The following is a 26,267-nucleotide window of genomic DNA, read 5'->3' on the forward strand; positions in this document are numbered from 1 at the left end:
GTTTTGCAATCTGATAAATTAATTCTTAAGACATTTACCTCACAAGGTTATTGTTCATATTTTATAGATAAGGGAAAATGAAGAAGAAAGAGGTTAAATGACTCCCCATGTGATCTTGGGGGAGTTGGTATAAGTTAAAGACCTATGATCAGACCGCAGAATTATGCCTACTGTTCTCCAGCTTAACAAATCTATTTGCTAAATTTTAAAATAAAAAATAAGGATTCTCTGTTGATAAACTTGTGGGTCCCAACCCACCTGAGAGCTCACCAGAAAGTTTCTGGGGAAGAGGCAGGTGTAGCAAGTCGGCTCCCATCATGTCTGAGGTATTCTGCTAAATATGAGTCTTCTGTCATTTGGAAACGATTCAGTTTTAATGCCAAAATTACTTAAGTCGTCATGCCATTTTCTTTGTCATTTCATTTGTCTGTTGTTATTAGCACAAAGCACTCTGGGAGAATATCTCAAAATAACTTGTTGCTAGGAGGATCATGGGAAATAAAAGGGTGAGGATTCCTAACCAGGGTCATCAGTGTGTGACCAGCAAATGTCCATTGTTTGTTTTTTAATCATGTCTGCCGATACCTTTATTCTTGAAGTTTTTATATAATTAAAATAGGTAATCAGCATTGCATTTCTGCTATCTTTTTTGATTACTCCTTTCTCTGGAATCCTTACTGGTAAAATAAAGCCGTTTTCAATATCTAACATTTTTAAAACAAAAATTCACATATAGTTTTCATTAATTTTTTTTGCTCTAGGCTGCACAGTCAGTGCTGATTGCCCTATTTGAACTAAATACCCCAGAGTTCACAATGTTACTGGGTGCTTTACCAAAAACATTTCAGGATGGAGCAACAAAGCTTCTCCACAACCATCTCCGGAATACGGGCAATGGTGGTCAGGTATTTACACTTATTCTTTTGCTCTGAAGTTACTGATACATACTTTCATCTTCATCTTAATATAGGTTGTTCTTCTTCAAGGGCTTGCTCATGTCAATTCCAAATAGGTGTGCGTGCACTGCGTGCACAGTCATTGAAAGGCTTTCCCCTAGCCATACTCGTCGGTCGGCTGTGGAGCCCCCTGGAGTCATGCCTTCATCGTGGTGTATATAGGTCCCTGCCAACCCGCCGTCTCTTCAGTTCCTTTTTACCACCCATGACAGTCACTGGAGCTGCTTTCTTCTCGATCCCCTAGTGGTCTTTCTCTTTGTACATGTAAATAGGTAACTTAGTGTTAATTGGTATTTCAAGTAGTTTTTATGGTTAGATATGTTTCTGTTGGGGTTTTCCCCACTGCGTTCTTCTCCTGGGGACTGGGGCATGCCAGAAGCTGTGCGGGTCCTGCCAGAAGCCTATGCCAAGGGGTGACCCCCACGATTCTTGCTTAAAGTGCTTGGGGGAGGCCCACCAGATGTACAGGTACAAGATCTGCCACGGTTCTGCCCAAGAACCAAAAAAAAGAGAGACTTTAGGTTAAAACTACTCCTCATAGAGTCAGCTCTCCATCCTCAGCCGGCACAGCCCATGTCGGACCCAAAAATCTAAGGAGGCAAAAAGGTGGACCTCTTTGGCCGAAAGGTCTACTCTAACAGAGGGCTTCAGCTTTGGATTGCCAACTAGCAGGCGGTCCTCAGCCTCTACAATTTCAATTCTTGGAATACTCTGACTAAGTTTAAAGCGTTGCTTCCAGCTGAATCCCAGTCAGAGTTTAGGGCCATCATCAAAGAGGGCAAGGTTATAGCATGGACCTCATTTTAAGCTACACTTGACTCAGTGGACTCGGCAACCCGCACGATGTTGACCAGTATAGCCATGCGAAGGAGCTCATGGTGCAGGCTTCGGGCTTCAGGCATGAGGTCCAACAAACAATTCAGGACTTGCCCTTCGATGGATCAGGGCTGTTCTTGGAGCAAACGGACTCTAAGCTCCACAGTCTCAAAGACTCGCAAGCGACATTAAAATCTCTCAGACTCCATATACCAGCCCCACAAAGGAAACATTTCAAACCTCCGCTTCCCCCATGCTTCTGCCCTACTCATCCTAGACAGGATTACAACAGGAAACAGGGCAAAAATAGTAGGAGGAGACCACCTCAGCCCTCGTCCACCCAGAGCCAGGGCTTGGTGAGGCAGTCTTCTGGCCCCAAGCAAAACTTTTGAAGGTGCCTCTGGGGGTGATGCACCAGGTAAAATCCCAGATCCTTTCCTCCATTTCGTGAACTGTCTATCCCATTTCTACCATGCCTGGGCCTGGATCACCTTGGATCAATGTGTCTTATTCATGGTCGAATTGGGATATTTTCTCAAATTCTGTTCCATCCCTCCCATCCCTCTTCAGGGACCCTTCTCATGAGCAACTTCTCATACAGGAGTTACAAACACTCCTAGAAGCTGGAACAGTAGAGGAGGTCCCTCAGGAGTTCTGGGGCAAGGGGTTTTATTCCCGATATTTCCTAATCTCGAAGTCCAAGAGCAGGCTCAGGCCTATTCTAGACCTGCAAAACCTTAACAGATTCATGAAAAAGTTGAAGTTCTGCATGGTCTCCCTGGCTTCCATTATCCCCTCCCTGGATTTGGAGGACCGGTACGCCACCCTCAACTTGAAGGACACATACTTTCATGTGGCGATAGTCCTGTCCCACAGGCGGTTCCTCCACTTTGTGGTCAACAACACCCATTATCAGTTTACGGTTCTCGCCTTCGGGCTATCGGCGGCCCCTTGGGTGTTGACCAAATGCATGTTGGTCGTAGATGCCTTCTTGAGGAGGCGACAGATACTAGTATTCCCATACCTAGACGACTTGCTAATCACGTTCCTCACCAGAGCTCAGGTGGAGGAGCATGTGAACCTGGTACGGTCAACTTTTGACAGGCTCAGGTTGATACTGAATGTGACACAGTCAACTCTAACCCGCACTCAGAGGATAGTGTTCATCGGCGCTTTCCTAGACTCAGGTCAAGCCAAAGCAGCCCCTCTGGAATTGCGTTTTCTGACCCTGGGTGACATTAGGGGGCTTACAATGATACCCCACTACTACGGTGTGAAATTGCCTGAAGCTGCGCGCTCCATACGGCCGCTTGTACGTATGTAGCTCAGCATGCGAGACACTGACTGTACAGGCCTGGCTGGCCTCAGTATACAGGCCAAACCAAGACCGCCTACATACGATAGTCACTCTGCCTCCTCCAGTTATCAAGTCCCTCCTGTGGTGGTTCAACCCACAAGCGGTGTGTGCAGGAGTACCCTTCTCCAGGCTCCGACCCTTGCTGTCTCTAGTCACGGAGGCATTGGCAATGGATGGGGGGGCACATCTAGGAAGACTCAGGACTCAAGGTCTCTGGTCCCAGGCAGAACTTTTGCTGCACATCGTCAGGTTCCTAAGAGCGGTTCGCCTTGCTTGCCAGACGTTCCAAACCCATCTGGAGGGCAGATGTGTATCGGTATTGACCGACAATACAACAGCGATGTTCTGTATAAACAGACAGGGTGGTGCTCCCTTCTCTCCCCTATGCCAGGAAGCTCTCAAACTGTGGGACTTCTGCATTGCCCGCTTGATACATCTAAAGGCATCGTACGTTCCGGGCTCTCAGAATGCGCTGGCTGATCATCTCAGCAGGTTCTTTCACAATCACGAGTAGTCCCTCCATCCGGATGTTGTGATCAACATCTTCCAATGATGGGGGTTTCCCCAGATAGACTTGTTCTCAACAAGGCACAACAGGAAGTGTCAGCAATTCTATTCCTTCCTGAATCACAGCCTGGGCTCGCTCATGGATGCTTTTCCCCTCTCTTAGAAGGATCACCTGCTGTATGCATTCCCGCCCTTCCCACTTGTACACAAGGTCCTGCAAAAAGTCAGACGAGAGGGAGCATCAATGATCTTAATAGCACCAGTGTGGCCACGTCAACACTGGTTCACCCTGCTCCTAGGCCTATCGGTGGACACGCCCATAACCTTGCCCCATGTCCCGGTCTTGATCACACAGGACCACAGCCGCCTCCAGCATCCCAATCTAGAATCTCTCTATCTCCTTGGCTATAAACCCCTTGGAGCTCACGTTCTCAGACCTTGTTAGGGAGGTTGTTCTTTGGCAGTAGGAAACCAATAAGAGCCACTTATATGGCTAAGTGGAAGAGATTCTCTATTTGGTCATTACAAAAGGACACCCCACCTTTACAGTCATCAGTTCCCTTTATCCTGGACTATTTACAACATCCGAAACAGCAGAGCCTGTCAGTGTCATCAGTAAAGGTGTACCTGGCCGCTATCTCGGTTTTCCATCCTGATTCGGCTGGCCGGTCGGTTTTCGCTAGCCCTATGGTTGGCTGCTTCCTCAAAGGACTAGATAGACTGTACCCTCAAGACAACCAGTCCCCCCATGGGATCTCAACCTGGTACTCTCAAGACACATGGGTCCTCCCTTTGAACCCCTAGCAACATGATCTCTTCTCTCCCTCTCCTGGAAAGTAGCGTTCTTGGTGGCTATAACTTCAGCCAGGAGGGTGTCTGAGCTTAAGGCCTTAACTTCTGAGCCCCCATATACTGTCTTCTGTAAGGACAAGGTGCAGTTGCGCCCCACCCACCTTTTCTCCCAAAGGTAGTTTCACAATTCCATGTGAACCAGGATATATTTCTTCCAGTGTTCTTTCCTAAGCCGCATGCTAGCAACTGGGAGCGAATGTTCTACTCCTTGGATGTCAGGCAAGTGTTAGCCTTTTACATCAAAAGAATTAAGCCATTTGGGAAATCAATGCAACTCTTCATTGCGATTGCAAAGCGAATGAAGGGGCTTCCAGTCTCGTCCCAAAGAATCTCTTAATGGATCATGGTCTGCATCAGGGCATGCTACGACCTGGCAAAGATACTTGCCCCCGTGCTGATGGCATATTCCACTGGGGCCAGGCATCCTCAGTGGTGTTCCTGGCACAAGTCCCTATTCAAGATATCTGCAGGGCAGCGATGTGGTCATCGATCCACACCTTTACATCGCACTGCGCCATTACGCAGCAGGCCAGAGACGATGCCGCATTTGGCAGAGCAGTGCTGCAGTCTGCAACCCACTGAGCTCCGAGCCCCCCTCCTAGGAGATGCTTGAGAGTCACCTACTTGGAATCGACATGAGCAAGCACTTGAAGAAGAAAAAACAGTTAGCTACCTTCTCTTAACTGTTGTTCTTTGAGATATGTTGGTCATGTCCGTTCCAAGAAGCATCTGCCTGCCCCTCTGTCAGAGTACTCCGAAGAAACTGAAGAGGCGGTGGGTCAGCAGGGACCTATATACACCGCCTGAAGGTGCAACTCCAGCAAGCTCCACAGCCAACCCGATGGATACTGCTAGGGGAAACTCCTTCTGATGACTGCGCACGCGGCATGTGCGCACCTTCTTGGAATGGACATGAGCAACACATCTCGAAGAACAGTTACGTGAAGGTAGGTAACTGGGTTTTTTTATTATTATTTTTAGTTTGGTTTTATTTATTTTCAAGGGGCTTCTAATTAGGAGTCTCCCTTAATTTATAGTTAACAATGTTCTTATTTTAAAAAGAGGATGTGTGTATATATATTTCAAAAAGTTGAGAATTCTCAGCATTATTACTTTTAAGTAAACTGATCATGTTAGCTCTTGGTGCTCTTAACTTTCACAAACAGTAATATATATCATGCCTATTTCTTTAGTTTCTGAAATTACTTGTATCTAGCTAGGTTTCAGAGTGGTAGCCGTGTTAGTCTGTATCAGCAAAAACAACGAGGAATCCTTGTGGCACCTTAGAGGCTAACAAATTTATTTGGGCATAAGCTTTTGTGGGCTAAAACCCACTTCATCAGATGCATGGAGTGGAAAATACAGTAGAGAGGTATAAATATACAGCATATGAAAAGATGGGAGATGCCTTATCAAGTAGGGGGTCAATGCTAACGAACCAATTCAATTAAGGTGGAAGTGGGTTATTCTCAACAGTTGAGAAGAAGGGGTGGAAATCACTTTTGAAGTGCTAATGAAGCCAGTGTACTCAAGGTAGCCCATTTCAAACAGTTAACAAGAAGGTGTGAGTATCAGCAGTGGGAAATTAGTTTTTTTGTTGAAGAATTGCCACTTTTAAGTCTGTTATTGAGTGTCCAGGGAGATTGAAGTGTTCTCCTACTGGTTTTTTAATGTTATAATTCCTGATGTCAGATTTGTGTCCATTTATTCTTTTGCATAGAGACTGTCTAGTTTGGCCAAGGTACATGGCAGAGGGGCATTGCTGTCACATGATGGCATATATCCCTGGACACTCAATAACAGACTTAAAAGTGGCAATTCTTCAACAACAAAATTCAAAAACAGACTCCCATGAGAAATTGCAAATTAATTCCAGTTCTGCAAACTGGACACCATCAAATTAGGCCTGAATAAAGACTTGGAGTGGATGGGTCACTACAAAAACTAATTTCCCCCTGCTGATACTCTCACCTTCTTGTTAACTGTTTGAAATGGGCCACCATGATTACATTGGCCTCATTAGAACTACAATAGTGATTTCCACCCCTTCTTGTCAACTGTTAAGACTAGCCCACTTCCACTTTAATTGAATTGGCTCGTTAGCACTGACACCCCCCCCCCACACACACACTTGGAAAGGCAACTCCCATCTTTTCATATGCTGTGTATTTATACCTCTCTACTGTATTTTCCACTCCATGCATCTGATGAAGTGGGTTTTAGCCCACAAAAGCTTATGCCCAAATAAATTCGTTAGTCTCTAAGGTGCCACATGGACTCCTTGTTGTTTTTATCTAGCTAGCTAATCTCAGAACTTTTCTGGTGTTAAAAACTAAATATAACATCAATTTAAAAGGAAATGTTATTTTTTACTAGAATATCATTTTTTCATAGGGGTCAATGGGAAGTCCTTTAACAAGACCTACGCCACGTTCACCAGCCAGTTGGTCCAGTCCTCTCACTTCCCCAACTAATACATCACAGAATACTTTGTCACCAAGGTAATATAAGGCTACATTATAACTTTACATGATAACTTGGTGTTATGGGGTTTTTTATGTGTTCTCCTGAATTCCAACCCCATCAAAAAGTGCAGAAAGAACTTTACCCAAGTTAAATCAACCACTGGATACTTAGAATAATCATTTACTAAAAACTATTAACTAGGACAGGGGTCGGCAACCTTTCAGAAGTGATGTGCCGAGTCTTCATTTATTCACTCTAATTTAAGGTTTCGCGTGCCAGTAATACATTTTAACGTTTTTAGAAGGTCTCTTTCTATAAGTCTATAATATATAACTAAACTATTGTTGTATGTAAAGTAAAAAAGGTTTTTAAAATGTTTAAGAAGCTTCATTTAAAATTAAATTAAAATGCAGAGCCCCCCAGACCGGTGGCCAGGACCCGAGCAATGTGAGTGCCACTGAAAATCAACTCGCGTGCCGCCTTCGACACACGTGCCATAGGTTGCCTACCCCTGAACTAGGACCAATCTCCAAACAACTTAAAATTTTGGAGGGTAAAAGGAAGTAACCAATGAAATGCTCTACAGCTTAACTGCCATTTCTACCAGTCTAGAGGATTTCATAGGTCATGTTTTTGATGGTGATGGATTTAGTAGTTTGAAGTTTTAAATGTTAAAATTGTAGGCAAGTTCACTATAATAGTTTATTTTATATTTAATAGAGAAACTGTGCAGAAGCTCAAGGCATTAATACTTTCAGCAGTAGAGAGTGGAGCAACAGTCTGCTTCTGCTGTTCCTAAGCTCCTCCTGCTGCTGATCCTAAATAAGCAGACCCCTTGTTGGCCATCCAGTTCCACCACTTGAAGTCCCAAGTATCAATCATTGATGGTCTCCTTAACAAAGGAAGGCGGGGTGCCATTGAGAGGCATCCACCACAGCTCCCACAGGAGTGTGGTTCCACTCCTGTGGCCCCACTCCTCAGTAAAATAATAGTCAGAAAATAAATTGAACCTTTTTATCCCCTTCTTCCATGTTTCCCTGGATCTACAGTGCATTCGATTATGATACGGAAAACATGAATTCTGAAGATATTTATAGTTCTCTTCGTGGCGTCACTGAAGCGATTCAGAACTTCAGTTTCCGTAGTCAGGAAGATATGAATGAGCCTGTGAAACGGGATTCCAAAAAGGACGATGGTGATTCAGTGAGTGTTTGAATGACAACGCGAGGAGCTGATTAAGTACAGCTGAATTGTCTCTTTAAATGGATTTGTATATCAAGGGTAGAATTTTCAGAGCACCCAAGTACCATTTTCAAAAGTGCCGTAGGCCTTTAGGATCTTAAATGCCTATCCATGCCTATCAACCTTTTGAAAATGGGACTGAGGCTCCTTAAGTCACTTAGGTGCTTTTGAAAATTGTATTCCTAGTCTTAAAGTAAAATAACCTGTTTATGTTAGAGATGTCAAATTCTAATTACAAAAAGCCATGCTGCTAATCAAGTCTATATAGAATGCCAGCACTTTAAAGCCTGTTGGACTATGGCTTTAGTTTTAACTTGCAGCTGCTTATTGGTGTTACCTGTTTCAGACTAAACAATCTGCTTTATATTCTTGCTGTTGTACTGGAGGGAGACTGTATGATTTCTGTCCCCGAATAATATCATTTGAATGAAATATGTACTTCATGAAATCTCTTTCAAAGAGCAAAACTTTGAGTAAAAATAATTCTAGACACCTTTTGATGTGTGTCCCTCAAAAGGAGCAAGTTCAAACAAATGTTTTATAGTGTCTAAAAGCTGTGGGCAAAACTTTCAAACTTGGGTATCTATGGTTCTAAAAATCACAACACAACAGAAAATCAGGCCAATTATTTAGGTGTTTAAATATGGATTTAAATACCTAACTTTAAGCTTCCTCTATGAAAACATTGCTCTTTTGTGTTCAGTTCAAACACCTGAGTCCTTTTTAGACAATGTTCATACGCACCATTTGAGAGGAAAGCTAAGCTTTCTGAGGGCTCATCTAAATAAACACTTAGTTCACAGAAAGTAGCATTTAAATCTAGTGTGCTGTGCACTAGGGGTTTGTTTGGACCCTACTTTTGTGCACTAAAAGTTCCCTAGGGCAGTGGTTCTCAAACCTTTTTCTCGCAGACCACTTGAAAATTGCTGAGGGTCTCGGCAGACCACTTAAAGATCTTTCCAAATGTTGTTTGTACCGTTAGCTAATTATTGTAAAGAGCTTTGGATAAAAGCGCTATATAAGAAAAAACTTTATTATTATTATGGTTTTTTGTTCTACAGATAAAAGTGCACAACTCATATTTTAATATCAGTAGTCTTACCTTTCTAATGCGATGGATGTGCCCTCTCTCCCCTGCCATGGCAGCCCCAAGCTGGGGCTGGGAAGGAGGGGGGGGGGGTCTCTCCCTCTCTCCCCCACCGCAGCAGCCCCCGAGCTGAGGCTGGGAAGGAGGGCCATCTCTCCCCGGCAGCCGCAGCCCTGGAGCTGTAGAAAGTCGCCTTTTTCTCTGGCCGCCGCAACCCTGCACATCCCAAATTCCCCCACCCCTTCTTCTCACACCACTGCTCCCTCTCACCTACCCCCTATTCCCCCAAGGCCACCACCTCACCAAACATGTGCATCTTCTCCAGGGACCAGGCACCTAATTAATGTAGCCATGCCTGCATGGCTCCACTAATTAGGTGGGTCTCCCTTCATTCTCTTGTGTGTGGCCGTCCAGACGCGCATCTTAGAGGGAACTATCCACGGAGCACCTGAATGGAGCTCGCAGACCACTGGTGGTCCACGGACCACAGTTTGAGAACCACTGTTCTAGGGTGCTCAGTGCATGGCAGCAGGGTTCAGGTGGACACTTAATGAACGGCACAGTAGTATAGGGTAGATTTACAACTCAGCCTGCTGCGAACTAAGTGTTCATTTACACAAGCCATAAGTGTTGAGAAACAATGAGCCAATTTCAGATGTTAGTTGGTATTCTGTGGCACCCATGGAACCTTGCAAACTTTGTAGCTTGTCTTTAGGATTGTCTACATGAGAACTTAGCACACAGCAATTTAGGGTGTGCATTTACAGCCCACTGCCTACTCTGTACAACTCCCACATGTGGACACTGTTACTGTGTGCTAAGAGGGCCGTCATGCGCTTTAGCTTAACCCTTTAAAGAAATGGATTTTAAAGTATACTAAAAGCTAAGCCACCCAAGAGCACTTTTAGTGCACAATAGGAATCTCCACAAAGGAATTAGTGTAGAGTAGCTAGAGTGCGGTAAATTTACACGTAGCTTGCTGCACACTAACTTTCCTGTGTAGACAAGACTATTATTTGCTACTGTTAACCTAAGAGGGATAGTGAACTAAAAAGTGAGTGAGATATTAAATATGTTTATGGGGAGGGGTGTTTTTATTTTTTCCTGGCAGATTTGCAGTGGCTCTGGAATAGCGGATCTGAGAGCAGGAGGTGGAGCAATTGATACAGGCCGAACAGCTCTTGATAACAAAACATCATTACTTAACACAATGCCTCCCCACTCTTCTCCACGTTCACGAGATTATAACCCGTACAATTACTCGGATAGTATCAGTTCTTTTAACAAATCTGCTTTGAAAGAAGCTATGTTTGATGATGATGCAGAGCAATTTCCTGAAGGTAAGTTCTAGATTACATTCTTTGTTAGAGGGGAAATCATAAGATTTGTCTACATGTGATGCGTAGCCATTAAGGTTTTCATGTAATAAATAGAGGCTAAGCTAAATTAGCTATACATACATGTATCTGAAGGAACCAGACTGCTGATGCAATAAATCATGTTTTTGGACTAGGTTTATTGAATAGCAAATCCTATCTGAGTAATGTGAAAAGCAAGCAGTGTTACAAAAGCTATCAGACAGAATTCCAATGTAATGGAATTACTCCAGTATTAATATTCTTCCTCATAAATACAAAGTTACAGGAAAAGTAAGGGACTGGGATAAGAGAATTGCTAACTGTAGCATATACTATATATTTGGGCTTAGGTTGTAGTAAGTACATTTTAGTGCAAGACAGTCAAAAAGAAAAAATATTTGTAGTTATGTTGCTTTAGCTAATTTTTTTCAGTTGGTCAAGGGAAAAAAGATATTTGTGAATTACATAATGAAAAAAGAAACTGGGTAAAACTAGTTTTGGCTACAGATGAAAGATTAACAGCACAGAGTTTTGGTAGTGAAATATTTTTATTTGAAACACAAGTCAGGGGTATTTTGTGTTGACTAAACATTTTTTTTAATGCATGTGCTGAAAAGGTGGCTGCGCTCAGACCATATCGACATAGATATTCAGCTTGCTGCTTTATAATCTTTTATAAAGATTATTCAGCTTGCTGCTTTTAATCTTTTTCGGTATATTTTCTTGTAATGTTTATAACCAAATGTTTTATTTTGCATTTGTTTCCTTCTCTCATTCTTTCTTGCTCATTTTTCTTCCCTAATTCTGTATCTTATAATAACATTTTCTATAGATATGGTGCTGGCTGTAGCTCCATTGTGAACTTTATGTTCCCAATTATCAACTGGTCTGAATTGAGGCAAAACACTGATGACCAGCTGAGGATCTGGCCCCACATTCTTGAAACAAAAAGATGATGATCACTCAGATAGCACCCTACTGAGAGTTTGGTTTGAAGTATGTCCATAGGTAGCAGTGTCCCCAGGATTATGCAGCACTGCTTTGTCTACCTAGCCCTCTCTCAATCACTACTCTTTAATCCATGTCAATCAGTATAGTACCCTCTGTGTTATTTATTTATATTGATATTGTATTCGATTTATTTTCCATTACCCCCAGATATTCAGTGTGTTGAAGTTGCTTGGATTGGAGGGAATGGTGGTTTAACAACTGGATAGGGAACAGTTGTGGCTTTTGGTATTCCATTGCAGGTTAGAATATGCACAACTAAATGGTAGATGGGCAAAAACAGTGGATTGTGGACCAGTGGAGAGATTCCTCTTTAAGTAAAGGAGAAGGAAGCTTGTAGAACCTGTACTAGTGTCTGGCAAACAATCTTTACTGTCCTACCAAGTAGACCTTGAGGTACTTAAGTAAAATTATAAATTATTTGAATTACTCTTTCATTTCGATAAGTACCTCATGTTAATTAAAAATACATTTATAAAAGGTTTTAAAGTCTAATTCTAATGGTGTTTACCTTATAATCATACTGCTATCCATGCTCAGAAACAAATTCAAGTATATAGAAAAGTGATTTTGTTCATGATGAAATGATATCATATTAAGTTGAATACACAGATTTGTAATGAAGTCTTAACTTTTCACTTTTCTTTAACATAGAGCATACACCAGCAAAAGGCCCCTGGCCTCTTGACACTCCCAATTATACATGCTGTACACCTTACTGAAAATCTCAAGGAAACCTTTTAAAATATGATGGCAATGCAGAAAAACTGGAAGGGGGGATTGTTGCTGTATTGCTTCAGTAGATAGTGAATATTTTGAAATGAGTATTCAGTTATAGTCTAATCTTTATTATGTCATTAAGAGCAGTTCTTATTAGAGACTGATGAGAAGGGATTTCTTGCTTCTGTCTCAACTGTAGTTCTGGTATTAAGCAATGGTTTGCCATAGGAACTACCTGAAAGAAAACAATACACTCTCTGGCATTGTTTGTATTCAGATTTAGTAATTGCACTCAGAGTGAGATTTATGAGATTCTCTACTTGAAAAATTAACTTATATTCAGCTTTTCTTGAAACGTCACCATTTATATAGCTAGTTGTCAGCATTAACAGCCACTGTCAGTTAGTCTTCAATTATTTTATGTAAGATAAAAAGATATGATATTTACTGGATCTAACCTAAGTGCACTTCTAGTTATTGACATAGCTTTTTACCAAGTTATGGTTGGGGTGAGTAAATGGCCAATGTTCGTGTTTTACTATTTATTTAGGAAGTTTTAACATCTTTACATATCACTGATATGTAAACATAAGAAATGAAATGTTAATCATTACAACTCTTAGCTTTTCATTTTGGTAACATTATGCAGTAATGTAATCATTACTCCTGGGGGGATTCTGCACCAAAAAATTCAAAATTCGACGTATTCTATTTGTCAAAATAATGCAATATAATCACACCAGTTTCAATTATTTTGGTAATGTATTTAAACTACAATACAGAAAACGTCACAATAACTATTCAGCATTTCCTAAACACAAGAAAGTTAAGTTTACAAACACTTGGTAACTAATACCCTGCATTCAAGTTATAATCCTGGATTTTCATTTAAATTACATTACAGAACACCAAAGAGGGGAAAAAAATAAGCAGAATGTCATTTTAAATTGCTCAGACTTTCACACATGAAAGTCATACAGTTTTGCTAATCATTGTCCCGGACTTGACTGGGTACTTTGGGAAGTGCTTGCTTCTGATTGTCCTGATATTTTATTGACTGCTTGGTAAATGTTTTATTTGTCCTCAAAGTGGTGGTTTTTTTGTTTTTTGTTTTTTTTTAATGGGTAAGTAAAACAAATCCTGAGCTGTAATCTAACCCCATTGTGCCACTTTGGCACAGGAAAAATGTGAGAAAGTACATAGATCTTCCTAGCTGATTCCCTTGCTGTCATTTATAAGGCTTTACATCACTGTGGCAATGTAGGAGCCTTAAAACTTTTACAGGTTTTATGCTCCTGGGGGAATTGACTAAGAATGGGAACAGTTAACTAACAATAGGAACATTAACACTGTTACTATGCAGGCGGGCTGCTACATTTCTGACTCAGAGAATGAGATCAATTAGCTAGCAGGCAGGCTGCTACTTTTTTGGGTCCGGGAAAGAGCCTTCCTCCTGCATAATAAAAAGACCTACCCCTGCACGCCCCTGGCGAGCTGCAGCAGCGAGCAAGAGGGACAGAGTCTATCTTGCTTGTTGGCAGGGACGCACGCCCAGCTCTGCCCCCTGACGGATATCATCTCCCCCACAGGCACGCATGCCCAGCCCCTCTTCCCGTGCAGTGATTTGCAACTCTGAGTATCAGGGGGTAGCCATGTTAGTCTGTATCTACAAAAACAACAAGGAGTCTGGTGGCACCTTAAAGACTAACAGATTTATTTGGGCATAAGCTTTCGTGGGCAACTCTGAGGCTGCTCTAGGCATGCTGGAACAGACGCGCTGCCTGGGCTGCTGGGGAAGAGGCGCATGTCATGTCCTCCCCCCTGCAGATTTGCATTTTTCTGCACAGGGGACACAGAAATATGCGGGCCATATGAATTCTGCACCGAGTAAAAATAATCAAATCTCTCTGTTTAGCAGGGTGTTATCATATTACAGTGTGAGCATCCTTTACCACCAAGGACATGGTGTTTCTGGTGATTTTAGTAAATTGAATGAAACTACTGACTTTACTTGTACTGATCATTCCAGGCTGTCTGTCAAACATTAGTATTCCAAAAAATTGGACAGGCATGCTGGATTTTTTTTTTTAGCATAACATAAGAATGGCCATACTGGGTCAGACCAATGGTCCATCTAGCCCAGTATCCTGTTTTCCGACAGTGACCAATGCCAGAGGCTTCAGAGAGAATGAACAGGACATGGCAAACAAGTGATCCATCACCTGTTGTCCACTCCCAGCATCAGGTAGTCAGAGGCCTAAGGACACCCAGAGTAGGGGGTTGCATCCCTGACCATCTTAGGCCCATCAATGGCTATTAGCTGTCCTCCATGAACTTATCTAATTCTTTTTTTAACCCAGTTATACTTTTGGTCTTCTCAGCATCCCATGGCAATGAGTTCCACAGGTGCATTTTGTGAAAAAATACTTCAGTTTGTTAGCTTTAAACCTGCTGCTATTAATTTCATTGGGTGATCCCTGGTTTTTGTGTTATGTGAAGGGGTAAATAACACTTCCTTATTCACTTTCTCCACACCAGTCATGATTTTGTAGAGTTCTATCATATTTCCCCCTTAATCGTCTCTTTTCCAAGATGAATAGTCCCGTCTTTTAATCTTTCGTCATATGGAAGTTTAGCCTTAATAATTTTTGTTGCCATTCTCTGTACCTTTTCAGTTTCTAATATCTTTTTAGAGATGAGGTGACCAGCACTGCATGCAGTATTCCAGGTGTGGGTGTAACATGCATTTATATAGTGGCATTTTGATATTTACTGTCTTAGGAACCATTAGGAAAATGATAGATAACATTCTGTTAGCTTTTTTGACTGCTGCTGCACATTGAGCAGATATTTTCAGAGAACCATCCACGATGACTCCAAGATCTCTCTCTTGATAGGTAACAGCTAATTTAGATCCCATCATTTTGAATGTATAGTTGGGATTATGTTTTCCAATGTGCATTCCTTTGCATTTATCCACATTGAGTTTCAGTTGTCGTTTTGTTGCCCAGTCACCCTGTTTTGTGAGATCCATTTTTAACTCTTCGCAGTCTGCTTTGAACTTCACTATCTTGAGTAATTTTGTATTGCTACAAACTTTGCCACTCCCTGTTTGCACCCCTTTTTCTAGATCATTTATGAATATGTTGAACATTACTGGTCCCAGTACAGATCCCTGGGGGACACTGCTATTCACGTCTCTCCATTCTGAAAACTGACCATTTATTCCTACCCCTTGTTTCCTGTCTTTTAACCTGTTACTGATCCATGAGAGGACCTTACCTCTTATCCTATGACAGCTTAGTTTGCTTAAGAACCTCTGGTGAGGACCTTGTCAAGGGCTTTCTGAAAGACCAAGTACACTATATCCACTAGATCACCTTTGTCCACCTGTTTGTTGACCATCTCAGAGAATTCTAATAGATTGGTGAGGTATGATTTCCCTTTACAAAAGACGTGTTGATTCTTCCCCAACAAATCGTGTTCATCTACATGTCTAGCCCTTGCATTGTGTCAGGTCAGGTGCAGCCTCACTGCCGAGTCCCTGTACTGGGGGAGGTGGGACTTCAGGGTGAACTTCCACCTCAATGCAGCCAGTGGCCTGTGCTCCCCACTGCTAGAAATGTGGAGATCTGGGGTTTTATTAATGGCCCCCCTGTCACAGACTTCCAGTGTGACATTGGACCCATCATTTAAGGCTTGATATCAAGGGCAGTCTTTCCATTGATTTAAAAAGACAGCAGATAGGGGACTTAATTAACCTGTACCTCAGTTTCTCCATCCGAAAAACAGGGATACTAATAATAATTGCCTGCCTCACAGGAGTTTGTGTAAATTCATTGTTTTTGGTTAGGTGCTTTGAGGTCATCCGATGGAAAGTGCTTAGAAGTGCAGTTTTGCAAAGTGTTTTTTACAATTCCAAAACCTTTATGCTTCATTCATGCAGTAAAAACAACAAGGAATCTGGTGGCACCTTAAAGACTAAAAGTTTTATTTGGGCATAAGCTTTTGTGGGTAAAACACCACTTCTTCAGATGCATGGAGTGAAAATTATAGATGCAGGCATTATATAATGACACATGAAGGGAAGAGAGTTACTTCACAAGTGGACAGTGTTGACAGGGCCAGTTCGATCAGGGTGGATGTAGTCCACTCCCAATAATAGATGAGGAGGTGTCAATTTCAGGAGAAGCAAAGCTGCTTTTGTAATGAGCCAGCCACTCAAAGTCCTATTCAAGCCCAAATTAATGGTGTTAAATTTGCAAATGAATTTTAGTTCTGCTGTTTCTCTTTGAAGTCTGTTTCTGACGTTTTTTTGTTCAAGTATATCTACTTTTAAATCTGTTATAGAATGTCCAGGAAGATTGAAGTGTTCACCTACTGGCTTTTGTATGTTACCATTCCTGATGTCCGATTTGTGTCCATTTATTCTTTTTGATCAGCATTCATGCAGTAGGCACTCCTCCTGGATCAAAGGAGAATTTAAATTTGGGACTTTATGGGACAACTCCTCCTCCCACTGAGTGATGGTGGAGCAACTTGCCAAAGGGGGTTAGGAGCAGGGCCCCACCGGGCCCGCCCCCATCATCACTTTACAAAGTAGGAGGTGGGAGGGCTAGACAAAGACGCTGGTAGGCCAGCCAGCCTTATGCTATGTGTGCAGTCAGTCAGTGTGCTGCAGGGAAGGCTGGATTACTTGTGGCAGTAGGTACCCTATGCTGTCCTGTCCTCAGGGCCAGTGCCAGCTAAGCAGGACTGGGCAGCTGAGACTAAGCAATAAATGGCCAGGAGTAATGGATCCCCCTCCACCTGGGCCAGAGCCCTTCAGAGCGTTCCCACAGGTAAGCAATGGGCATGGGGCAATTGGGTTTTTTTACTTGTTCAAATTCTGCGATGGGCAGGGCCAGGGGAGCGCTCGGCGGGGGGAGAGAACTTGAGTGGCGGAAGCCTGTGGGGAGAGGGGTATGGAGGGAAGGAAGTGGAAGGCAGAGGGAGGAGGAATGTGGCGGCGGGGAGGAGAGGATAAGACTCAACTCTTTTCAGTGGATGGGAGATTACATTTGCCTGGTGGCCAGTTTCTCATGAGAATGGGGCTGGGGATTTGGTTCCTTCACCCCTGGGGATATAGGGTCTGCTGGTCTGGTACATAAAGCTGGCATCCCCATGCTGCCTCAGTGGGACTTTTTGCCTTCTTGGTTCTGTGAGCTAAGCGGGTATTGTTGTTGTTAAAGTAGCAGCCAGCCTTTATTTTACTGCCAGGATTCATCTCTAGCTGCAGCAGCCACTCCTCTTGGCAGTTCTTATTCATTGCCTGAGGTGCTTACTGCTGTTGGAACAATAAACATAGGAAGTGCTCAAGCTTGTTTGTGTGAAGAAATGAAAATGAGGTGGCAGCTTTTGCAGTCTGATTCCAGCCATTTTCTTCCTGTCAGGGTGTAAATGCCAGCTGAGGGTGAGGCCTGACACCTTGTTTTATTGTGTGAAGAAAGGAGAGAGATTTCTCAATTAGTTTTAACTGCTGTTTGCCATTATATGTTCCTCAGGATCAATGAGAGGGTCGGGGCACTTGAAAAAGCTCTTTTGCAGGCTGCCTGCATGTCAGCTATCAGGGTATATCAAAAAACCTGTGACTGACATTTTTTATTCCCAAGTTTAGTGCTTTTAATTAGGTACCTTCTGCGTGTCCAGTCTTCACAAACACCATCTGGCACAGAGTGAAAACATGCTCCATTTTCTTTAGAAAGAAATTGCAGAAAAGTGGAGGGTTTTTGTTTTTTTTTCAAATATATATTTTTTTCATTTGCTTGGATTCAGGGATTTGGCTGGAAGGGGGATGCGCACGCGGCAGGGGTGAGCGTGGAGGGGGAGTGGGAGGGAAGAGATGAGGGAGACAGTGGGGAGGGGGTGGGGCCTGGGGCAGAGCAGGGGTGGAGTATGGGTGGGGCCACAGGCAGAAGAGGCTGTCTGGGGTGCTACTGCCTCTCCAAGAGGAACCTTCTCCCACCACCCATGTTCTTTACTATAGTTTCAACCATTTTGCCTGGAACTGAAGTTAGGATTACCGCCCTGTAATTGCCATGATCGCCTCTGGAGTCTTTTTTAAAAATTAGTGTCGCATTAGCTACGAATTCATACTATGCATTTAATTTAATTGTTTGGTACCCAGAGCAGTATTATACAATGTCAGTCCTTCAAAAACTGCTAAATTTCTTAGCACATGAACTTATGCAATAACCTTTGAATGCGTGAAGTCAGCAATGTTGATGAGAATATCATGCTGATTAAATTTATACTGTGGAATTAACCTGTCAGGGCAGAATATATACCTCGTTTCCCTAATATAATGTCAATATGTGTTCCCAATAATAAAATTTATCATGGTATCTTATCTTCAGTGTGTGTGGTAGGACTAATTTGGCCTTGGTAATAAAAATAATCATATTCAGTAAAAGTTCTCTGTTCCAGTCCTCTGTACTAATTAATGACTATCATAGGGTTGAGGTGAAAAACAGTTTCCTTTAGGTGAACATTAATGGTCCATTTAGAGAATTTGCAAAGCATGCATTATTAGTCATATAAACTCTAACATACTCATTTATGGTCGAAGGGGAGAGAGGTACTACTTGAATAAACATTTTTATTTTCATGTATCCATGTCCTTGGGTATTCATCCAAAACAGAGGGTAAATAGAACAAGTGGAGTTCTATTCTGTGCATTGCAGAAAAAGTTTTGATCTAAAATATTCAGTAGATGGTAAATATTATACTGAGGTAGTGAAAATTTACACAGCTCTAATGAATTCACTTTTTGCTAGTTTCTTCTCCCCAAGATGACTTATTGTTACTAAATAGTAATAATGTAATAATAAACTCAAGGACTGATTAACGGGATTTATCTGTATGTGATGTCATAACAAATTTTATTGCAGAAATATTTCACTTGTAGCTCAGTGTCAACTTGAAATAGTCCTAGAGAAAGATACAAGACTCTCTGTTTAATTGCCGTGTTTTGCAGATGTGCGAAAATTTGACTCCTTCCATTATATGCCTTGTAAAATAGAAGTTTATTTGAGAGAGAGATTTTTTTTGTGTATGTGTTTTACCTTTTTTCCTTCAAAAAGTACTGTGAGGTTCTTAATCTTCTGCCTGTACAGCAAGACACAGGCAGAAGGCATGAGAGTTCCCTTTTCAAAGGCCAGAGATATCTTACTATTTGGTAACGAAGTAAAGACAACAACTTGATATTTGAATTCACATTGGAGACCAGGATTTATTGAAGTTTTGCTGGCATCTTGGGTTGACTGCCCAATCTGTATAAGTATCAGTCTAGTTATTCATGTCTTGTTCATCACTATGGTATCCCTCCCCTATATTTTTTTAATTCTCCTACACAGAGAACTTGTCCTAGGGACAGCAGCCTGAGCAGCGGCAGCCCTGTGGAATTCCCAGTCTAGTCAGCTTTACATACCTGTTCAGTCACTGGAAGATTCAAGCTGCAGTCAGTTCATTTGCAAGTTGTTTTTTGCCATCATGCCAGACATTTGTTTCTCAGGAATGCTGACCACACTGAAAATACAGTATTTATTTGTGTTTATTTTGAGGGTAAAAATGTCCTTGCAGACAGAGCTGAGAAAAAGAAACAACAATTTCTAGGCTGATAGGCCTTAAAACTATCTCTGCATTATGTGATAGGAGTTGCTTTTTATCACCTCTACAGTTTGAGGAATATGTCCATTTATTCCTTTTTAATAGAGCCCCCGATGGACCATTCTGATCTGGTTGCAGAGTTACTGAAGGAATTGTCAAACCATAATGAGAGAGTTGAAGAAAGAAAGGCTGCTTTGTATGAGCTTATGAAATTGACTCAAGAAGAGTCCTTTGGTGTTTGGGATGAGCACTTCAAAACGATACTACTTCTGTTACTTGAAACTCTTGGGGACAAAGAGGTAAGTTCAACCCAAAGTTGACCGTGCCCGGAAGTTGCTTTTGACATTAGGGCCCATTCTTCAATAACACTTCACATGGATGAAATTCATATTGGGTTTAAATGGTATCTCTAGAAGGGGATAGACAAGTTGCTGGTAGTAGTAAAATACTTTTTAATGACAGTCTACAAATGGGACTAAGAAAATTTCTTTAAATTTAGAATAATCTTAGTGCCCCAAAAAGTAAAAAGAGACAGTCGTCATGTTTACTTTACAGGTTTTTTTTCGTCTTTTGGGTTCTCCCAGTATCCAGTCTTGTTGAACTCTGTCCAAAGTTCTGTGCATTAGGCACACACAGTCCAGCATCTGGTAATGGACTGGATAGGGGTCAGGTACATGGCTTTTTCTCCATACTACATATTTATATTGAGATAGCAATTTAAAAAAATAAAATACAAAATAACTGAAAAATACACACCCTTTTGTATCAAAAAGGCATTTCTCTGATTCTCCCTCCCCTGTTTCCTATACTGGCTTCATGTTTCAGGTGATTTTTGTGGTGGATGACAGTATTATTCATATATACTATGCACAGCGGGTACTATTAGTTTGAACTCTGGGGTGGGAGTTATGGAAGCTTAAAATTGGTTGCTCATCCTTTTTTTACCTTAGAGTTTGGGGGTATTCAGCTAATTACTATGAAATTCAAAATATTCTTATTTGTAGGTCGCCTTCTAAGTGGGCCATGCAAAGCTTGCCTTTAAAAATGTATAAATAGGAAGCTTGTGTATACTAGGGATGTAAATATCGTTTAATAAGATAACCATTTAAACTATAAAATTAAATTGTTTAACCAGATAACCGATTAAAGGGAGAGGGGACCAGGTACCTAGTTTGTCCCGATGTGGCCTCCGCAGACACTCCGTGCCCCCCCAGCAGCAGCTTCCCTTCCCTTCACTGACCAATGCGCCCTCCGTCTCCTCAGCCAAACCCCTTCCAGTGGCGCTGGGGGAGGCCGGGGACTACTTTAACCCCACCCCACCTCCCGCCCCGACTGGGCTGGGGCCGGCACAGCTGGGGCACAGGTCAGTCTGTTGCAGGAGAACCGGTTCAAGACCCACACGCAGGGGATTAACAGTTAGTGTGGGTTAACGGTAAAACTAATCCTCACCAGTTAACCAGTTAACCAGTTAATATTTTACATCCCTAGTGTATACACCTTTCCAAAAGAGGAGAATATGGGGTAGGAGAGAGATGGTTTCCCTAGCTTTCTGGGAGGATACGAAACTTAGCTTTTGCTAGCCCCTGCTACGTTCCAAGGTAGAAAATTCTAAAACACATACAACATTATGTATAGGAAATAAATTTTAAGTAATTTTAGAGGCTTCTAAAATGTAGTTATAATTGGCAAGTCCCTTTCAGTTCCATATAATTAGGCTTACTGTAATTAGTATACCATAGTTAGACTTGTAACTAGACATGTCTTTTCAATCAGAGGGACTCAAAAATTGCAATAACATTTTTGAAAACTAAAAATATTTCTAAACCATTTTTTTTGTAAAATAAGTGATTTAGACAAAATATGGGAATAGTGTTGTGTAAAGGTTTTATTGGCGCTCACTTGGGATGATCTGCATATGTTGCTTGTGATTTTGCAGGCATACATCGTATCTACATACGTTGCTTAGTAAAAACTTCATAACACCATGTAAGATATATGTATAGAGAGGGGGTGAGAATATGGGTTGGGATGATGTAAAGATTTTTCTGGTAGTTCCATATGCTTAGAGCTTGAATGAATAGGCTTGTACTGTATGCATTTGCGGGGAGCATATTATAATTTACATTATATTTCCACTGTCAAATAAGTTTGTGTCCAATTGCTGAGCTAATATTAAAAGCACATTGTCCGTTCAAAGAGAAATAACTCAATTATATACAATATTTAACCTTTAGCATGCAATCAGAGCTTTGGCATTGAAAGTTTTAAGAGAAATTCTAAGGAACCAACCAGCAAGATTTAAAAATTATGCGGAGCTTACAATTATGAAGACACTAGAAGCTCATAAGGATCCTCATAAGGAGGTTAGTAAGCGGCTCTGTGTGTTTTGTGTATTTGAGGATGACACATGTCAAAGCACAAATCAAATGTAATGTTCAAAGAACATGCTTGATAAATGATTCAAATGCCAATGGGGAAGTACACCTCTACCCCGATATAACACGAATTCAGATATAACGCGGTAAAGCAGCGCTCCGGGGGTGGGGGGCTGCGTGCTCCGGCGGATCAAAGCAAGTTCGATATAACACGGTTTCACCTATAAAGCGGTAAGATTTTTTGACTCCCGAGGACAGCGTTATATTGGGGTAGAGGTGTAATTGGTTTGATAGTCAAGGATTCAGCAAATATTGGTTAATAAAGGCATGCTATAGTAGGAAGAATTGCTGTCTTATGGACCCTGAAATGCACAATTTCAACCCTAATAAAGTGGATTCCTACTTACCTATTGTCCCCAAATGACACACAGATGCACCCAACTAAATATGAGCATCAGATGGTACTAGTAGAAGGATAAAGGAGATTGCCTCCCTATAAAGCTATAGGTCCTGGAAGAAATGTGTACACGGGGAAACATTTTTATATTGTATCATCACTATCACGTTTTTGCTTTTCAAAGTGTATTTCTCAGAAAAGCAGAAGCATAAAATGAATGCTACATCTAGTTCAACAGAGGGAAAGGTGAGAAAAGATATATCTTGATATAATTTTTGTAAACAGAAGAAAAGGAGCAAATATTATGGTTCTCATCATTTTAGTACTTCTCTAAAACAAATTAATCTGACTGCAAGTTGTGTCTACTATATCACCTGGAGATTTAGAAGCTCTTTAAAAGTAAACAAAAGGTGTCAATGGAAAACCCTATGAGAATCTACTTGTATGGCATGGTGTTGTTGCAAAGAGCATATATGATGGTTCTGTGTCCATTGACGAATTCTAAAATGTTTTGTAGCAACATGGTTAATCCAGAGCCTGGTAATCCATTTTAATAATATACAGAAATGCTCTCAATTATGTATAAAGATACCAACACTTTAGAAATTCCTTGACATGCTGTTTGCTGTAACATATATGCTGTTAATAGTGCAACTTCATGGTTTTAAACTGTTTGTGCAGTCCTGGGGGTCATGCAGCTTTAACCATGTCCCTTCAAACAGAAGAACCCTGCCCTGCCACTGGAATCAGTGCGGTATGGGACTGCAGCTTTTTCCCTACCTAGTATCTTTGGCCAATTAGTGGCTGGGTGGAGTGTTGGGGGAGGCAAGAAATTTCACACCTGGCCTTGCACTGTGTTGCTTTGACCAACAGCGCCACTGGGCATGTGTTGGAGGATGAGACTGAACATGACAAGGGGCCACAGCTCTATCCCATCTTGCTTTTTAGCCAAATTATACTACTGGGGGGACATGCTTGAAAGTTCTTTTCTCATAGCGTTGGTGCAGCAATAGAGGGGGAGCAAAGGGAACACATGGATATGACAGGATAACCAGGTGATGCAGAGTGGGGATAGAGGATAAAGAAGGAAAGGGGAAATACAGTGAAATTAAATGTGAAGGGTAAAAAGGAGGGGGTGGGAAAACATGCAGAGAGAAGGAAGCCACAGTACCGCGCGCTCTCTCTCTTTCTCTCTCTCACTCACACACACACACACTCTCTCTCTCTCTCTCTCTCTCTCTCCCCCCCCCCCCCCAGATGTAGGACATACACATGGGGGGGGGGGGAAACAGGAGACATAATTGTATTGATATATAAAAGAAATATAACTACAGTGTCCACCGTAAAATTAGGGTTGCCAGGTGCCCGGTTTTCGACTGGAACACCCGGTCAAAAAGGGACCCTGGTGGCTCTGGTCAGCGCCCGTTAAAAGTTCGGTTGGCACAGGGTTGGCAGGCTCCCTATCCAGCTCTGCGCAGCTCCCCAGAAATGGCGACATGTCCCTCTGGTGTAGGGGCAACCAGGGGGGCTCTGCAGGCTGCCCCCGCCCCGAGCGCCAGCTCCACAGCTCCCATTGGCCAGGAACCGCAGCCAATGGGGCTGTGGGGGAGGCCCCTGCGGGTAGAGGCAGTGCGCAGAGCTGCCTGGCCGTCCCTGCGCCTAGGAGCTGAGGTACATGTCACTGCTTCCGGGGAGCCGCCTGAGGTAAGCACCACCTGGAGCCTGCACCCCAAACCCGCTGCCCCCCAACCCTTAGCCCCTACTCAAACTCCCTTCTGGAGCCCGCACCCCAACCCCCCCCCCCCACTTGGAGCCCCCTCCTGCACCCTGAACCCCTCATTTTTGGCCCCACCCGAGAGCCCCCAGCCTTAGCCCTCACCCCAACCCCTTGCCCCAGCCCGGTGAAAGTGAACAAGGGTGGGGGAGAGCGAGCGACAGAGGGATGGGGATGAAGTGAGTGGGGAGGGTGGCCTCGAAGAAGGGGTGGGGCCTCAGGACAGGGGCAGGGTGTTCAGTTTTCTCTTTTTCCTCCCTCCCCGTTTATTCCCTACAGTATATTCATTATTACATTCTCTCCATCACTTGTTTTCCCTTCCCATTCCACACCCTTTCCCTCACTGTGTTCATGAAAGAGAGAAAGAAAGGGGGGCAGAGTTGGGGAGAGAACGAGAGCTTTGTAGACTCTTCCTCCTCAGCACTCCCATGAGTCCCCACATACAATCGCCAGACGTGGCAGGGAGTGTCTTGGTGCATTCACCCCTCCTACTTCCCTGGAAGTGGACAGGGAAAGTGCAAGCCCTTGCATGTGAGTTCAGACTCACCCTAACCCCTTCCCAGAAGCAACCAGTGAAGGGGGACGTTCTAGAGCAGGGGTGGCCACCCTGAACCTGAGAAGGAGCCAGAATTTAACAATATACATTGCCAAAGAGCCACAGTAATACATCAGCAGCCCCGCATCAGCTCCACCCCTCCCCCTGCTCCCAGTGCCTCCCGCCCACTGGCAGCCCCGCCAATCAGTGCCTCTCCCTCCCTCCCCGAGGGAGGAGCGAGGGCACGGCAGGCTCAGGGGAGGGGACGGGAAGGGTGTAGTGGGGGCAGGGCCTGTGGCAGAACAGTGAGCACCCCCCGGCACATTGGAAAGTTGGCGCCTGTAGCTCCAGCCCCAGAGTCGGTGCCTATATAAGGAGCCGCATATTAACTTCTGAAGAGCCACAGGTTGGCCACCCCTGTTCTAGAGCTTCACGTAGCAAGCAGCACTCTGTACATCACAAAGCTGTCTGTGTGCTGTGCCAGCCAGCAGGGAACACGGTTGCAGAAGCATGCCTTTTAGGGTAGAACCCTGTCCAGTCTCCCCATTTGTATCCACATCCTCTTGATCTGCGAGCTGTTAGCACCCAACTAATAACTGTTATGTTCCCTTACTAAATCCTCTCTTAGTTGAAGAATCTGGTGCAAATTTTTGCTATTTTTTTCTAACTTTTATGCAAGTTAGACTTAATTTTAGAAGTAAAAATGTATGTGCTGTTATCTAAAATAATTTTCTTGAGTGAATGGAAAATCTGTGTCTTTGATCAGCAAGGACCTTCAAGAAGTAGAGAGTTACAGTAAGGAAATTGTGTGTTAAAAATATTAACAAAAACTTCAACAGTCTGTCAAGGGTGGATGTGGAAATAGCAATCACTAAAGAGATTCCAGGCTTGACTCAGTACCTATTGCCAGGGAGACTTGGGGAATGTTGATGTCTGTATTGCCACAATGCAGAGGTTAGGCCTAGATTATTACCCACATTTTCAGACGAGCTGCTTGCATTTAGGATCTGCTGAGTGCCAAGGATTTTTGAAAATTTGTCTCTATTGGTCTCTTCCAGTCCAAATCATTTTACAGTACTGTAGAGCTGCAGATATGTAATTAAATTGTAAATAAAACTAAATAAAAATACAAACATCTATTGATTTCACTGCAAGGTTCAAGAGCAGAAC

At 42.7% G+C, this 26,267-nt stretch overlaps 1 protein-coding gene across 32 annotated transcripts in view; it reads left to right on the forward strand.

Annotated features, from left to right (window-relative positions):
• CLASP2 (cytoplasmic linker associated protein 2) overlaps positions 1 to 26,267 on the forward strand; it is a 288,662-nt gene that overhangs the window by 254,837 nt on the left and 7,558 nt on the right. For all 32 annotated transcript variants that reach the window (XM_065398871.1, XM_065398877.1, XM_065398874.1 and 29 more), the window contains 6 exons: positions 762 to 905; positions 6,883 to 6,989; positions 8,004 to 8,157; positions 10,395 to 10,623; positions 20,122 to 20,315; positions 22,251 to 22,379. In XM_065398871.1, the coding sequence (XP_065254943.1) occupies positions 762 to 905; positions 6,883 to 6,989; positions 8,004 to 8,157; positions 10,395 to 10,623; positions 20,122 to 20,315; positions 22,251 to 22,379 (957 nt within the window). The remainder of the gene's footprint in view (positions 1 to 761; positions 906 to 6,882; positions 6,990 to 8,003; positions 8,158 to 10,394; positions 10,624 to 20,121; positions 20,316 to 22,250; positions 22,380 to 26,267) is intronic.

Source organism: Emys orbicularis, chromosome 2 (genome assembly GCF_028017835.1).
Source record: "Emys orbicularis isolate rEmyOrb1 chromosome 2, rEmyOrb1.hap1, whole genome shotgun sequence".
Lineage (NCBI taxonomy): Eukaryota > Metazoa > Chordata > Testudines > Emydidae > Emys > Emys orbicularis.